Source organism: Clupea harengus, chromosome 4 (genome assembly GCF_900700415.2).
Source record: "Clupea harengus chromosome 4, Ch_v2.0.2, whole genome shotgun sequence".
In the NCBI taxonomy this organism is placed as follows: domain Eukaryota; kingdom Metazoa; phylum Chordata; class Actinopteri; order Clupeiformes; family Clupeidae; genus Clupea; species Clupea harengus.
The window spans coordinates 13,367,619-13,384,179 of NC_045155.1; the positions used below are offsets into that span (position 1 = coordinate 13,367,619).

General features: G+C 43.9%; 1 protein-coding gene across 2 annotated transcripts in view; it reads right to left on the reverse strand.

The window, feature by feature from the left end:
• casz1 (castor zinc finger 1) overlaps window positions 1–16,561 on the reverse strand; it is a 182,348-nt gene that overhangs the window by 102,119 nt on the left and 63,668 nt on the right. For both annotated transcript variants that reach the window (XM_031566310.2, XM_031566309.2), the window contains exon 3: window positions 3,708–3,758. In XM_031566310.2, the coding sequence (XP_031422170.1) occupies window positions 3,708–3,741 (34 nt within the window). In that variant the 5' untranslated portion in view covers window positions 3,742–3,758. The remainder of the gene's footprint in view (window positions 1–3,707; window positions 3,759–16,561) is intronic.

The following is a 16,561-nucleotide window of genomic DNA, read 5'->3' on the forward strand; positions in this document are numbered from 1 at the left end:
AATACTTTGGGCGCGAGAGAGAGAGAGAAGAGAGAGAAGATGGGGGGGTATGGCTCCTGTTTGAGCTTCCTACAGACTGGGCCGCCACCGGGAGGAGGGCTTTCACAATGTGGCGGGAATGATGGATGGATTCCGAGGAAAGTCTATTCACATGGAGATGTTACATCATAAATATTTACACAGGGCGGCCGTCGCCATGTAGCCTCTGCTTGTTTTGACACACTGGAAAAATTCAAAAGCCAAGAAAATATAGAGAAAAAGACGAGTAGGGGATATACGGGTGTGAGGAGGCTTGGGCCAAGGGTGGTGGGTGGGGGGTCGGAGGAGAGGAGGGGGTAGGTGGGCGGCAGGCACTGGTCTCCGATTAGCCAGGGTTTTTGCGAGCTCGGGAGTGTGCATCAACTCCAAGGCCATGTATGGACGACAACTCGGCACAACTTCCCCAAAAAGTGGCATTTTATGAATCCAATCTGTAGCTGGCATCATCTCAGGCATGTTGAGAATTTTTCCAAACAGAAAATAAAAAGCCTTATTTTTCACCCCGCACCTTGTAGGGACATGATGGATGTTTAAACATGGCACTGGGGAACTGTCTCCCTCTAAGAAAAATAAAACATAATTTAGTTGCCATCTGACCATGAACTGCACTTAGAGCTCCGAGAAATCAGCCCAACATTTCAACCTGATCTTTTCGAAAAATGCACTGCGCTGGAGCAGGGGGGAGTGGGGGTTGGGATGGGAGCGGAGTGGAAGAGACACTGGCCCGTTTTTTTTTCCTTTTGTTGTTGTCTTAAAAACAACTCGACCAAATTCTTCACAGCACAATTAAAAGCCTGCGACTCCCTCAGGAAGCCCTGAACCAATGAAAACAAATTTGGCAGTTTAATTTTCTTCCCACTGTTTGCGAAAGGGGAATCCAGTCTGGGAGCCCGCTCTCCAAACCCGGGGTCTCTGGGAGCTTCGTGGAAGAGGGGAGAGGCACGCCGGGCCCCACGTTAAAGCCAGTAGGGCTTTCTGATTAGCCGCATTAAATATATCAAAACCCAATTAAGCTAACTACACTCCAGCCATTCAGGTTGGGGCTGGGGAGGAAGTGGGTCGTGGAGCGGGAGCTGCGTTCTGTTGGCACACTCGCCTTCCCTTCGGAGGGCAAACTGGGACTCCTAAAGCATGCTGGTTAAACGCAGACAAAACATTAGTCGCCCCCTAATCAACGCTTTCCAAAAGCCAAAGTGAGAGAGAGAGAGAGAGAGAGAGAGAGAGAGAGAGAGAGAGAGGCAGAGACAGGGAGAGACAGGGAGAGAAAAAGAAATGAAGGAATGAAGATGAAGCAAGCTTGGCCGTGTGAAAGGTTCACAACCCTTTTGGTGTTTGAAAGCCGCGGTATAACACTTTTACGAAGTGCTAATTTCTGAGTAGTTAGATAAATACAGTGCAAATATCGCAATTACCCATTGTTACACTGTACTTACTGATTACAACTGCTCATTAGGCCTAAGCCATGCACCCTTGCCCTAACCATAGCCTGGGTCTTTGGCAGTATTTCCACACAGTGGGTGAAGTCCCAACAACAACTACTTACATACACACAACATTGTGTATTTACACAACAAAGTATGGGTCCGTCTAACCAGTGCCACTTTTCCTGCCCTGCTGCAATGTTAGAGCACCCCTCCGAGTGGGGGAGCAGACAGCAAACCCCAGCGCTGGCTCAATAACTCACTCTGGCTCCGCCGTCCTTCCTTCCCCACCTCCAGCCATGAGACCTGCTGAGATCCCATGCTCCAGGACTCCCGTCTAGACGCGAATGCAGACAGCACAGCACAGCACAGCACTGACGCCATTACTGATTTGGCCACGGACGTGGCCCTGATGTGGCCTAGATCCGGAGGCCCAGATCAGCAACCACGTGTGGACCAGACCTGCGTCAGACACAGCTGCTGTATGGGCAGAGGATGGGGCCTCTTGCTCTGACTGACGCTGCAGCTCCATGTCCCTCTCTGGGGTGATTGAGAGCAGGCGTAAGGACAGAGCAGGCTGGTGTGGTGGGGACTCATCAGCCTATATACCACGGCCCAGCCACCACCCCTCTGGTCAGACAGACAGGAGTATGTGTGTGTGTGTGTGTGTGTGTGTAAGCGTGCGTGTGTGTGTGTGTGTGTGTGTGTGTGTGTGTGTGTGTGTGTTTGTGTGTGTGTTGGGGGGTTTCGGCCCTCCATCTGTCCAGCAGACAACACGCCGCATTAGCCTTCAAATCAAATCAAATCAAATCAAACTTTATTTGTACGGCGCATTTCATACAAGGAAGTAACACAATGCGCCTCACAGTAGGAAAGAAAAGGGGGGGGTTTACAAACACTTGTAAAAAAAAAAACACACAGATTTTCAAGAGATAAATGAATAAAATAAAATAAACGTACTAACCGCACTGGCACCGTAAAGGACTACTCAGCACGGTCATCGTCAAACTAAGCTGCTGGGGGGGGGGTTACAAACACTTGTAAAGAGACACAGATAAGTAAATAAATAAATGTTACATTAATGTTAAATAAATACATTTTACAAGTTACAAAACACTTATAAAAAGACACAGATTTTGCCAGAGATAAATGAACAGGAAATTACGTACTAACCGCACTGGCACCATAAAGGACTGCTCAGCACAGTTATCGTCAAACTAAGAGACAGCTGCTGGGGGGGGGGGGGTACAAATACTTGAAAAGAGACAGAAATAAGTAAATAAATAAATGTTAAATACATTTTACAGTGAGTGATAAGCGAGATCAAAGAGGTATGTCTTAAGTTCATGTTTAAAGGTTTCAACCGTTTCGGCCATTCTTAGGTATTCTGGCAGAGTGTTCCAAAGGTTGGGGACATAGAAACTAAAAGCTGCTTCCCCATGTCTCTTTGTCCTGGCTTTTGGAACTGTTAGAAGTTCAGTGCCGGAGGACCTCAGGGATCTACTGGGTGTGTACCTTGAGAGCATGTCTGTTATATATTCAGGTGCATGACTATGGAGTGATTTATAGACTAGTAGGAGAACCTTGAAATCTATTCTAAAACTAACAGGTAGCCAGTGCAGTGATTTTAATACTGGTGTGATGTGCGCTCTCCTTCAGAGGGGTGATCTCTGTTGACTTGGGAGCCAGGGGGCAAAGACTTACAGGACGAGGGCTCCATGACAGGGTGAGCCCCGCCAGCAAGGCTATGCAAGCCTCTCGTATCTCACACATTAACAGCAAGAGCCGGCATTCTCAGAGAGAGAGAGAAAAAAAACCAGAATGACCAGTTTTAGAGGTAAAACTAAATCTGCTGATGGGATTGGATGGGATGATGACTGTGATAAATGCAGACCCCCCCCCACCCAACAATTTAAGATAATTATCATAACTGCCTGCATCGCAACTGTTTGGGGGTGAGGTAGAAATGGGTGAAACTGCTAGAACAGCATCCGGCGAGGAACGTCAGTTTATTAAGCAACGAGCATAAGGTATCTGTGAATCTCTTCTCTAATAAATTACTGTGTCTCACTGTGAGTTAATCAGTTGGAAGAGAAAATGTTGTGAAAGTAATAAGTAATTTGTCAGTTTTTTACAACCCTGGACACATTGATCCATGTGGATTAATGAAGACACTTGATTTTGTTGTGGATGCGAGCAATGCAGATTGCAAGGACTGTAATTAGTCATAAGGCATATTTGTCCTACCTCGTGTTCTCTTTGAAGGAGCAAGCCATTCCATCCAGGGACTTACTTCATCTGGAAAAAACAAGACGGGGGGGGGGGGGGGGGGGGGGGGGGGGGGGGGGCAAAGGAATAAACAGAACATCAAATTAAAACCACATAACCATGTATCACGTTACTACGTGAAATATGGTGCAGCATACAATTTGCTGGTCTTAAACAAGCATATACAACCACCTTTCAAAATACATAAGCTCAATCATTTAATTTGCAGTACGGGGGACCTTAAGAAAAACATACAGCATGATGGCATTACATTAAGCACACACCATGAGCTCAGTCTGAACAAATACACACATTTTGCTTCAGTTTTGAAAGCTGGTGAGGCACACTGACACATACATACTCATTTAATTGGAATACTACAACAGCTTTGTCTTTAAACATCACAGCAGTGGTTAACTGGCAGGTGGCATATTCCTGTGTCACACTTAGGATGTACGTATGTTAGATAGTGCAGCGTAAACAACGATTTTGGCCGCAGAAATGCAAGTAGAGCCTTTCCATTTCACATTGAATGCACTAAACCTGCAGCTGATCGCATAATCAACGCATGTTACAGCCCTCTAACCGTAATATGCGGCACCCACATATGAACGTTATCATTCAATCACTGGTGCAATTGAATGGAATCATGGAACCACCAATCCGACATTAAAAGGAATACAAAGTTTAGCGATCAGGAAATAGATATACATGCTAATACGATGTCATCAAACAGAGAGATAATACAGGGCAGTTATTCTACACCCCTCAAAAAAAAAATATAAATATACTCAAACTATTTGTCCAGCTATAACAAACAAATTCAATAGTGTAGCAGTATCTATACATAGGGAAGTGGATGAAGTGAAAAAGCGATGGCAAACAAAAGTAAAGGTTGCTTTAATTATGGTGTGAATGAGGAAAAACTGGTGTACGGAATACTGATTCCTGGAAGCTTCTCCCATTCTCACTTTTATTAGCTGCCAGAAATGCCTTGTTGGAATCCAGCCCTTTTTCTTTGTTATAAGATGAGACAATCTCATAACATAATCCTTATTCCGCGCCTAGCTGGCCAATCAGAGCATGTTCGGTTCATTGGGTGGGGCATTGGACATTGAACATTGGAACATGAACACTGAACATTGAGGCATGTAAATCTATTCTAGTAGACCCCAAAAATAAAAGTATGAACATTGATAATTAGCATAATAGGTCCTCTTTAAAAGGCGGTAAAATGTTCACCTGTCCCCCGCAGTTTTTATACGGGCTTCTCATACAAAGAATAGGTGATCAGTCTCTCCTTTTCCTCCCGTAATTTTGCCCAAAACTCCCACTTATCCCACGACCCTCCAATGAATGCATATGCAAAAGTCAGAAAAGTGTAACTTGTCATTTTGAGCTCCGGCAGCAGGCAGAATGCAGTTTTAGCTACGTGCAGTATGTTTCACAACATTACACCTAACCGGGTGCTAACATGTTAGTACATCTGGCCCTTAGGGAGCAGGTGCAGGGTCTGGTTAACCAGTTTTGAGAATATTTCAGCACAGCTTGCCAATGATAATTTACTTAGAATCAGTAATCCTAAAATCTGATTGAGGGGAGGATTTTATTAGCCAATATGACCTTGGAGAGGCTTGCATTAGCAGAGGCCAGCGCAATGCTCATTTTCCGACCAGCAGTAAAATGAAGTCAACTGTGACCACTTTCTTTTGATGCCTTCATAAGCAAACATCTAGTGTGTGTGTGTGTGTGCGTGATGTCTCGGGATACATTTAAAACAACAGGGCCTCTCTGAGCTTATAATAAAAATGCCCGCTACACAAGTGATTTTAGTGTCTCCGAATAATTAATTACAGAGGTAAGCAGGCTTTCGTTTGGATACGATTTTCAAAGGGTCAAAGGCATGACAAAAAATGAAAGCATTTTGCAGTCCTTGCAACTAAACCAGGCAATATCAGCCTCATGATCTCCTGCTTAATACTAACAATTTGCAATGTTTAGAACAGCAGGCATGGAAAACAATGTAAATCAAACAGAAGAAGAAATACAGTTAATATCTACATGAAACATACAGGGCTGGCAATGTCTTGGGTGCTTTTGTTTATCATTAAAATGCTGAGGAAAAATGGTGCCACTGTTGAAGAAGGGGCTTCTCAGCCCCTGATTAATAAAGAGCACAAACTCATGTGTCCATAGTGGGGGACTGCAGGCCAACACACAGCTCCACCAGAGAAATAAACTTAGCCAGAACAAGAGGAGTTTGCAGCAACTTCTCACAAACTTTACTAACCTTGACAGCCTACGCGACAGGAGAGACTCAGAGAGAGAGAGATAGAGAGAGAGAACGAGAGAGCGAGAGAGCGAGCGAGCGAGCGAGAGAGAGAGTGAGAGAGAGAGAAAAAGTAATAATAATTCTAACCTGATCTTCCTACTTATTTTATATCTCCCCTCAGCAACCTAACTTCTACTCAGCAACAGTGCAGTTATTAATTCATGAGGCACTAATTAGTTCTTTGTTTAATTTTGTGTTAAACAGACTGACCGGAATGATAACGACTCGCGCTGTAGCGCTTCGGTCCCATGCCGCTCCTGTTTGCTACAACAGGGGAGCGACGTGCGACTGGCGAGATGAACCCAATTCCCTTCTAAGTTGCACTTCATTAAGTCAAAATGTGACAAGGAGCTTAGAGGAAGAACTGGCAGATCTGATCATACATAACAATGCCAGGGCCCGGCAAGTTTTGGGAGGGGGGGTGGGAGGAGAGAGAGCCATGCATTCCGGCATGCATGTTGCTAATTTTCAGTTTTTAACCCTTGGGGGCCGCCTTTCATTTTGCCTTTAATTGTTTTTGTGCAGAGCCGTGGTGTCCTCTCTTTAAATTGCAGCTCCTATCGAGTCCCCTGATCAAAACCCCTCTGACGCATCTCAGACAGAGAGTAAACAACAGGCTTGCCCTCTGCGCAGTGTGGCACGGGCAGAGTGCCGTGGCCAATAGGTAACCTCAGAGAGAAAGGGGGAGAGAGAGAGAGAGAGAGAGAGCAAGAGAGAGAGAGAGAGAGCGAGAGAGAGAGAGAGAGAGAGATGCTGGCACCAAACCTACACTTAGCTGCTGTTAGAGAGCCAACAGAGTAAAAAAAAAGTAAAAAAACAAATCTGAGGTGAGGAAACTATTGAGGTTTTTTTTATTTTATTTTTGAACATATAACCAGTGAAACCTGCTGGATGCCACAAAAGCAGAGGGAACAAAAGAACATATTTCTCATACTTTGCAGTTGATAGAGACACACACACACACACACACACACACACACACACACACACACACACACACACACACACACACACACACACACAGTTTTACAGACTGAAAAGGTAATGAAATGCATATCTGACATATATGATCATTGCTCCACTGGTTCGGGGTTTTTTTTTTAGCCCAAGACAAAAGGTTGCCGAGTTCCTCATCCCCACCAGGTATTCTGACGCATACAACCAGACACACCTGCAGTTCATATGCTTATCTCTGAGAAGTGCAAACATCAAGAATGTAGCTTAAGTGGTATCGGTGAGGATCTCAGAATACAGTCTACTTTCTTCACTACTCAGTAACTGTGTTCAAACTTGGGCCCCATAGATCATTATCTTCTATTTAAAGAAAATCCTTCTTCTCTGTAAGTAATGCCCACTGACACAAGATAGTCAGACAGCCAGGAATCTCCTGAAGATATGATCGAATAAAAATAAAAAATAAGATACAGACTTGTAATTACTCTGGATAATGGGCCAGATTGGCATTTTCAAAATCATTTTCGTGTGGATGGAAATGACATTGCACTGCCTATTCTGTATTCACTGGTGCAGATAAATAAACAAGGCATGGAGAAGGGGGGGCAGGGAGGGAGAGAGAGAGAGCGGCAGAGACTGGAGGAGGGGGAAAAAAACATGAAAAACGCACAGTACAATGGCAAGCAGGTCAGTAATTAGAAACTCTGTTTGCACAGTAATAATTTTAATATATTCATCAGGAAACCGGGCATGACTAGCATGATAAAACGCAATCAGGGAAGAAATCCCAGCTCTCCCCCTAACCTTTTGCAACCGAATGACAGCCGATTGTTGAGGTTCTCAAAGACAAACCTCTGCTCAAATTACAGACATATGCATGCGGATGGGCTCCAATGTGCTGAGGGGAACCGGACAGTGGATAGCTGACAGCTGACAAGGAAACATGGCATTTAGATTCCACCTTTGGCTCCATATCATTAAGTTCAGCCCAGTCAGCGTATTAGCCCGGTGAATTAATCAGATGTATACAAGCAGTATCTCTTTAAATGTAGCCATTAAGACATTAAAATATGAAATGATGTATCCATCCTTTTAAGAAAAAAGGGTGTTAACACTGCATGTCTTTCATCCCTGAAAACGCAACAATCGCCATTTCCATTGGACAGAGTGCAGAAGGCTCGCTATAACCTTGTTTGTTATTGTGGGTGGCGCTGATGCTATGGAAATGATTGCAAATTGTTTAAGGGAGTCTTGACACGCAAGCACCTTGACCTTATTAAGCCATTTCCTCAAAGAGAAAGAGGAATACATAACTGTGAAAAGGACTCAAGGAGCTGCAAAAAGGTGATCACTGTTGACTGCATTCTTGTTTCAGGGGTCACAAAATTTCCAATTCCCTGGTGGCCCTTCTGGGCTGGCCTTCCCATAATGAATTAGACTTAAAATAAAATAAAATAAATAAATAGCAGTTTTATGTAGAAAGTTAGAACTAAAGTTTACTCTTCTTCCTCTGTTCTTGTTAGGGATGCTGCTGACCTTGGGTGCCCTAAGTTATAAATGTGAATCTCGAAGCATAATTAATGTAAACCAATAACACGAAACAAGTCACACAAATGTTAACACACACAACTAAAGCAAATAAAAGGCCTATACCTTACAGGCTTTATTCAGTTGAAATGGCAAATAATATGTTTGGCTCATTATAACTTAAATGCTGGCAGGCGTTAACATTACAGGCTACACGCTTACAGGCTTGTAACATTAAATCTAGCCTATAAGATATTTAGCTTTCTAACATTAGCTAGTTAAACCTGGACATATCTCGCCTGGTATGCATGCATTGAACAGGCTAACGTTTCAGTATTTCAGATTCAGAATTAACGCGTTCACACATACGTAAGAGCCACCTTGTCTTTTGTAAACTATTGCCTAAAGCCTTGATATCGTCACTATGAGGGCTTGTCCGACACAATCAAAACAAACCAGCGGAGGGGGCACAATCCCTCATGTTATTATTTCGGTAAAATATAGTGTATAGTCTATATTGGTTTCATGGTGTAGTAGTCCAAAAGGTAGATAGTAGATTATTAATATCTATTTTAATGTATGTGTTTATTTTTTTGTCCCTCTTGGTGCACTTGGTGCCCTATGCTCAGGGTGTGACCTGCGTGTTCATAGTGGTGGCCCTGGTTCTTTTTGGTTGAGGAGAGCTGAAATATTGGTGTATATCCATGCTCGTTATCTCCCTTTGACAGCTGTCACATTTTGATGTTCAAACACAAGTCAGTGATTTCGTGGGCTTTAGCATTTTCCTTCACTGAGCATGTACGGAAACTCACTCAGTGTGCGCTCACAGCTCATGGACTGTGGCGACGTTAGCGCAAGGACAAATGGATGAAGATGTGATTACACATCACGTTTGTGTGCGCAAAACAGTATCTCAGCTTTTCTTGTGCACTATTTTGCGTGGAAGGCTGATGTAGTAGAGGACTCTGGCATCAAACACAACCCAACCACCACCACTTCCTAGTAGTCCTAGACAGACCATCATGATTGTTTTATGTTTGTTTGGTTGTCCACATTTTTTCCTCAAAATATCAAGTCAAAAAAACAGAAAAGGCGAATACGGGAGGGAATTCTATTTCACTTCAGGGGATCATTTCTGATTAGTTACCGGTAGTTACATTTTGGTCGGGAAAACTTGATTATCCCGGGACGTTGGACTAGCAGTGTTGTGAGCCCTGGGATTGCTCCACACCAAAAATAGTTCAGCTTAGTGCATGTACTGTACTATAAAATACACCCATGTGCCAACAGGCCAGGAAAGCACTGTATGTTAATGTGGGGTGATCACACCAAAGAGTTAAGGGAAAACGAAATATTAACTCTGTTAAAGTACAGTTTTACAGAGCATGGACACTGCCTGGGCACCCTAAATATGCTAAGTACTCTTTGACAGGCTTAATAATTAAAAACAGGAACATGCTACATTCAGTTCACCAAGCACAAAGGCTTGGGACAACAACACTCTCTCTCTCTCTCTTGTGCAACTTATGGCTGTCCCATTGTGCTCGTTTCCTGCCTCAAGTGAACTACCGAAAAACACAAGCCATGAAAGCCGTATTTATTTTATGTGACCTCCGTCTAAAACTACTTTACGTGACCTTGGGGCTGAGCCGTGAACGCTAATTATGTGATTGAGAAAGAGCTGCACCACCGGAGCCATTTAATCTCAGCCCTCTTCCTCTCCCTTCCCTCTCCGTCGCTTTAAAGACGGTGCGGGCTCCCCCTCTGTGCCTCTTTTCAAAGGCCATGGCACAATGAAAAATAGAACATTTACTTAATAACGCCGCTTATGCATATGTGACAGAATCTAGTAGGCCCCCTTTTTTGCTGTCAATTGCCCTGTCCCATTCTCTGGGCCCTGCTGGAGAGGAAAGCGCAGGGCTGAAGGGCAGCTACCTCTGTGGCCCAACCGTTCCCCTCCTGCCCCCAAGTTTTGTTGTCCGTCCCTTTCAAACGGCGGGGCTCACGCCGGCGGGGAAGAAAAGAAGCGAGCAACGCGCAACAAGTGCCTGGCGCCATAGAAACGGCAATTTCCCCCCCGAAATATTCCTTTTTTTCCCCCCTTTTGAGAAGCTGTCAGTATGCAAAGCGAGCATCACACGACCCGAGGCCCAGGGGCGTGACAAAGCCTATTTTCTGCCTCATACTTGATTGATTAAAAAACTTTTTAGTGAAACCATGTTTAAGGACAAAAAAAGTGACACATGGAAGAAAGGGCGGAGGGTAAGGCTGTTTCCACGGCGATACAACACAGAAAGAGAGACAGAGGGAGGTCAATACAATAATCAGCACAAAGGCAGGGTCAGGTAGACCATGAAAATGGATAACAATGGTGATTACCGTGATTATAGAAAAGCTAGTGGTTTAGGGAAATAGACCACATCTTCCAACACCTCATCTGAAAAGGATACCCTTCTGTATGAGGGCAGTACTGTATCACAGTTAAATTTGTAACTATAGAAGAATTCATCCTTGAACATCTGCCAAATGAGTAAATGTCAAGGTAAAGTAAATGAACTGAACCTCTTTTATGCTTTATGTGTTTTCATCTCGAATCAATCGTGTTGCTACTATATGAACCTTGCTTAGCATGATGTCTGATCAGTTGTCTGATGCTAACTAGACAGACCTCTCCTGATTAATGGTCCTCCAGTAGGCTGGCTATTTAAAACCCTGATGTGTAATCTCCACTCATTAACAATTTGGCATCCCCTCAACATTTTCCTAACGCTCCCTCTGTGCATGATGTTTTCCTAAACACCCTGCGTGCCGAACACAGGCCGTGTTCTACTGTGACTAACGCTTGTGCTTCAAAGGGGATCAATATGCCACAGTTGAAGGTTTCACACATCTCGTTGACCTAAATGACAGGGCCATCTAAAGAGGAAACGGACTAGGCTCCGCCGGCCTGATCGGAACCAGTCGGGCCTCACCTCGTCATTTATTCATCTCCAAAAAACTAAGGAGTCAATGCAGACGCATGGGCCACGACGACCCAAGACACGCGCCTCTGACAGTTTCATAGCAGTTTTCCCTGCCCGGGATGGATTTTTTATGTGCGTCCCATTTACAATCGAGAGGAGGGAAATCTGAGAGAAAACAGAGGATAAAACCATCACATAAATCAGCCTTTGGGTTCGTTTTTTTTCATATAATGTTCATTAGACACAACCATTGAATTCACTCCTCGCTGTGGCAGGGTGAATGGAGTTACATCAAGGAAAGTTCAACCCCCAAACACTCCCCCCCCCCCCCATCCTCTGTTTGAAAAGAAAAAGAGCATATTTACTGAGAGTATATGAGAAGGCGTGAAGCACGCAGAGCCGTCCGAGGAAAAATTAGTATTCCAGATCTGCCAGTTCTCAACACAAAATCAGCCCGGCCAAATCCCCACGGCGGAGGTGTCAGACAGAAAATGACGAAAATCTGCTCCTTGACAGGGAGTCATTTATATTTTAGCTTCGTTCCATTATCTTAACGAATCCATCATCAGCCAATGCAATATTAACAGCAGAAAATCAACTCATTAGATCCAGGGGGATTTAATCAAGATTGCAATCATGTATGCGGTTCCTGGAGAGTTTGATTTTTTTTTCTTTTTGGTCCTTTCCACATAATTGGCGCATCTCAGATCTTAATAAATTATTCTCTGTCTCAGATTGATGCCCTTTTTTCCTCCCTCACTCTCACTCTCTCTCTCCCTCTCTCCTTCTCTCTCACGCCAACCACTCAGCCACTCCAACTACAATATTTACCATAAACATTATTATGTCATGGGCACACAGTTTAAAATGGCCTTTAGCTAACTCTGAAAGGTAATTGGCTTCTCCATTTCTCTCTTGTTTTCCCATTTAATGGCCCAACGATATTGCAGACCGTTTCCCGGAGAAAGAGACAAAACCACTCCTTTGCCTTAGCTGACTTGTCAAGCCTTTTCATCCCTTATTGTTAGTGCAGCCAGACAGCCTTTGAAGAGTCTATGCCGCTAAATAAGAGAGATATAGTGAGCAGTTGGGTTTAATCCTCTCATTAACGGATGCCAAACTAACATTCTGTTTGGAGGACATGGACTTCACAAGCTTCAGAGGACAGGGTATCATAGGAGACAAAGGCTTCTCTGACTAGATGATGCCCTGCTTTGTGCTCCAAAAGCATCATAAAATGGTCTTTTCTTCTAAAGAGGGCGGTGTTCTAAGGTGTAGTAGTTCTGTGTTATTTTTTTCTGTGAATGCATTTTCACAGAAATGTTTACTTGCTTGGCAAATCGTGAAACATGTATTTAAGATGTTGACTTTTCTATCAGCCCTTGTCCCTGCAGTTTCAGTGAGTCAGAAGGATATCAGAATACTGATTACACCTTTCCTGCTGTTGTTTTGCTTGTGTGTTTTGGGCACATTTAGATTTTTTTATACATCATGCATAGTTGATGCTCTCAGTGCACTTTAGGACCAGGTTAAAAAGAGGCCTCTGGCATGCCTGGGCATGGTCTGTTGCCTCGACTACACAAAGCCAACAGACAAAAATATGGTAGTATTAACATAAATTCTATCCTAACATGACATACATAAAGGACTTCATGCCAAGCTCTGTCAAATAACTCTTAAATCCCTGTCAAGTTAGTTGCTAGTCTTCAAAAAGGGAACAACATGTGGAAAAAAGGCGCTACCTTTAGCCAGAAATTAAACATAATAATGTGTTTATTTCCAGCTACCATAGGCAACATTCACTTCTATCCTGCTAGATTTCCCCTCCTTTTTTTCCTACTCTTCTTTTTTCAAAGCATTTCAACCTGAATCCTCTCTGCTGCCAAGTGCGCTTCCTCTATAGACAGGATTATCTCACAACATGTTCGACAAGATCCAAAAGTGTAAAAAAAGGAACTGTGCGAGAGGCCTTTAATCTGCCTGTGGAACAAAGCCTCTCTGTGCAGGACCAACCCTGACCTTGTCACTCGGAGTTAAACTTCCTGTCGGTTTTCGGCAATATAAAGCCATCGCTGCCCCCACACCCCCAATACCTCAGCAGCACCACCACCTCTAGCACCTCCCCACCACCCATCCTCCCTCTGCCCATGCTTGTGCCTGGTGCACCGAAAGCCCAGCTAATCCCCGTCTCTCAGAGATGGCCACCGGTAAATCCTGGGTCCTGAGTAAACCAATCTCGGAATTTTTTATCTTGATTTATTAGATTATCAGCCCTTTGCCAGGCTCTTCCTGAGTCCCTGCGACACATTCTAATCCTAATCAGAGCAGACAAGCATTAGCCCAGTTCAAGGGGAGCTAAACTGTGGCTCCCTTCCACGCGGCTCGCGCAGCAAGGGCAGCAAACAGCTTACTGACTTCACGCGCAAGCTGTTGGGTTCTGCTGCTTTTAAATTCCGTGTGTCATTTTTTTTGTTGCTGATGAGAAAAAAAAGTTTAAAAATTCACATTTTTAAGGCTTTTAAATTTTGCCTCAGATACTGAAGTCGCTAGTTATTTACCATTAATGTCTGTCTGCTAATTTCTCTCACTTTTTTATTTCTTCCTGAACTGCTTATTATCTGGTTATTTAATCAAGTGACTTGTCTAGTCAGTTTGATGATTTGATTCAATTGATACATTAATCAATTAATGGAGATGGAATTACTGGTCATTTGGAAGGCCTCACACATTTAAACGAATCCGCCCCATTTGGCGAAGCATGTCAAGACTGAAATCCTCATCCCTATCGGCTTGTGTTAAAAATACTTCCTAAATCTAAACCACTTCTGGCTGTTGATCTCCTAAGTCCTAAAAATAGTGACATACTGCCAAGAAAAAAAGCGGAGAAGAGGCCACTTCTATATTTGCTGTCCAATCACATGAATCCTGCAACAAAAAATGATCAGCTAACAAGACAAATAGGGTTGATCTCTGCATCTCAGAAACACGTTCTTGTAGCATAGACATTAGTATCATTTACTGAAATGCTAAGCTAAATTCTACATGGTGAATACCAAGTGCTCAAGGGTATAAGGATTCCTTCCTGTCTATTTATACCATTTTCCACCAGCCTTGTGAATTGGCAGAGGAGGACTGGAGTGGCTCCTTCTGACACATGAGGATGAGGGAGCATCTGCAAGTGTCTGTCTCTGCACTAATGCTGGGTACAGCTGTTATTGTGCCAGAAAATCTGCTGCAGCAGCAGCAGTGGCAGCAAGGATATCCTGAAATACTATTGAAATCCACTAAAACCTCCTTAGCGATGTAAAGTTATATGGCTGTTTGGCGCCATCTCAGTCAATCTGAGATCAATCTCGCCGGGGCCAAAATGGGGGGGGAAGGCATGAAAAGCAGACAAATGAGTCTAAGACTAGTCTGGCCAAGAAGAGGTTTTAGACACAGGGCCACCAGAATGTCACATCAACATGGTATTATTGTTTTAAAGGGATTGGGGATCAGAAGGTTTATTCACACTCTGTCTGTAGGTGTGCGTACATGTCTGACTGCACCAACAGCAGTGAGTATATACTTTTACATTATACATTACATGTGTATATTTTGAACAAGCCTCATTATGTTCGTATGTAGTGACTGAAAGGGTACGTGTGTTTGCAAGTGAGTGTGTGCTTGTGCATGTGTGTACATGTACCTGCATGTTTGTGTGAGAGTGTATTTGTGCATGTGTGTTAGTGTGTGTGTGTGTGTGTGTGTGTGTGTGTGTGTATGTGTGTATGTGTGTATGTGTGTGTGTGTGTGTGTGTGTACACATGTACCTGCATGCTTGTGTGAGAGTGTATTTGTGCATGTGTGTTAATGTGTGTGCATGTGTGTGTCTATGTGTGTGTGTGTCTGCATGCCTGCTTGTTTGTGTGCATGTCTAGCAGTATGCGGTGGGCCTGTCTAAAGGATGGCATCAGACGCCCCCACAGCTGCCGCTGCTGCCGCTCCTGACCACAGCCCGGGGCCACAGGGGCAAGCTAAGGGAGATGTGACAGTAATGTCTGCTCCCTGTACGCACTCGCTGGCCCCCTGAAAGCGAGCCGCTGCCGCCGCAGCTCGCAGTCCAGCCCCGTGGGCAAGGAGACGCATGTTTACATATCAGCTTGCACTCCGACACAGAAGCCTCAGAAACAATCTGACAGCGTTCTTTTTTTTTTTTTTTTTTTTCAATAAAGGGCTGAAAAACGCTGGGCCTGCCTGGTTGGGTGTAGAGACGGAGAGTGCACCTAGATCGTTTCTCACTTGGAAAGGGTGAGAAGTCACACACACACACACACACACACACACACACACACTGACACAAACACACACACACACACACACACACACACACACACACACACCACACACACACACACACACACACACACACACACAGGTTGGCTCTAGTGAAGTGTATACTCTCCTCAGCTTGCAAACCTCCTGATCTGCTTGGTAAAGGCTATTTACTCTATTTCCTATTTCCTAAGCCAGACCTTGTCAGCTTTGCAGGCCAATCCATATCCGCCTTGCCTGTTCTCCTCAAGCTGCTTGCTCCTTTATGCGAGCAGGGAGATATTTCACCACCATTGGTTTACCTTATGTGCGCTGGTGCATGCAGGAAAGGTGCCCATGTAGGGACACTGCCTTCTCCTCTGCACAGCCCTCCATGAATCAAAGTCAAACTGTGTATGACTTTTTCTCGTTTTTATCTCTGTCACCACTCTTTTAAACATATATATAAAAAAAAATGTTTTGAATGTATGTGAAAATGTCAAAAAGTATCAAAGAGCCATGCAGGGTAGCTATAAAAAAAACTCTTTCAATATCTATTTTCTTAGCCGTCCTCTATCTAATACAACATCTAACATCTACTGTGCTAGAGACACTTTTTCCTGTTATAAACTGACCTACAACATCCTTCTGAAAAATCAAAACCTGAACTATGGGGCAACACGCTTGCACATCAAAAAAAGCGTTTCATACAAAGACATAAAACACAATTTCCCTCTCGTCCCTGCTGTCTGATGTCCCTTTCA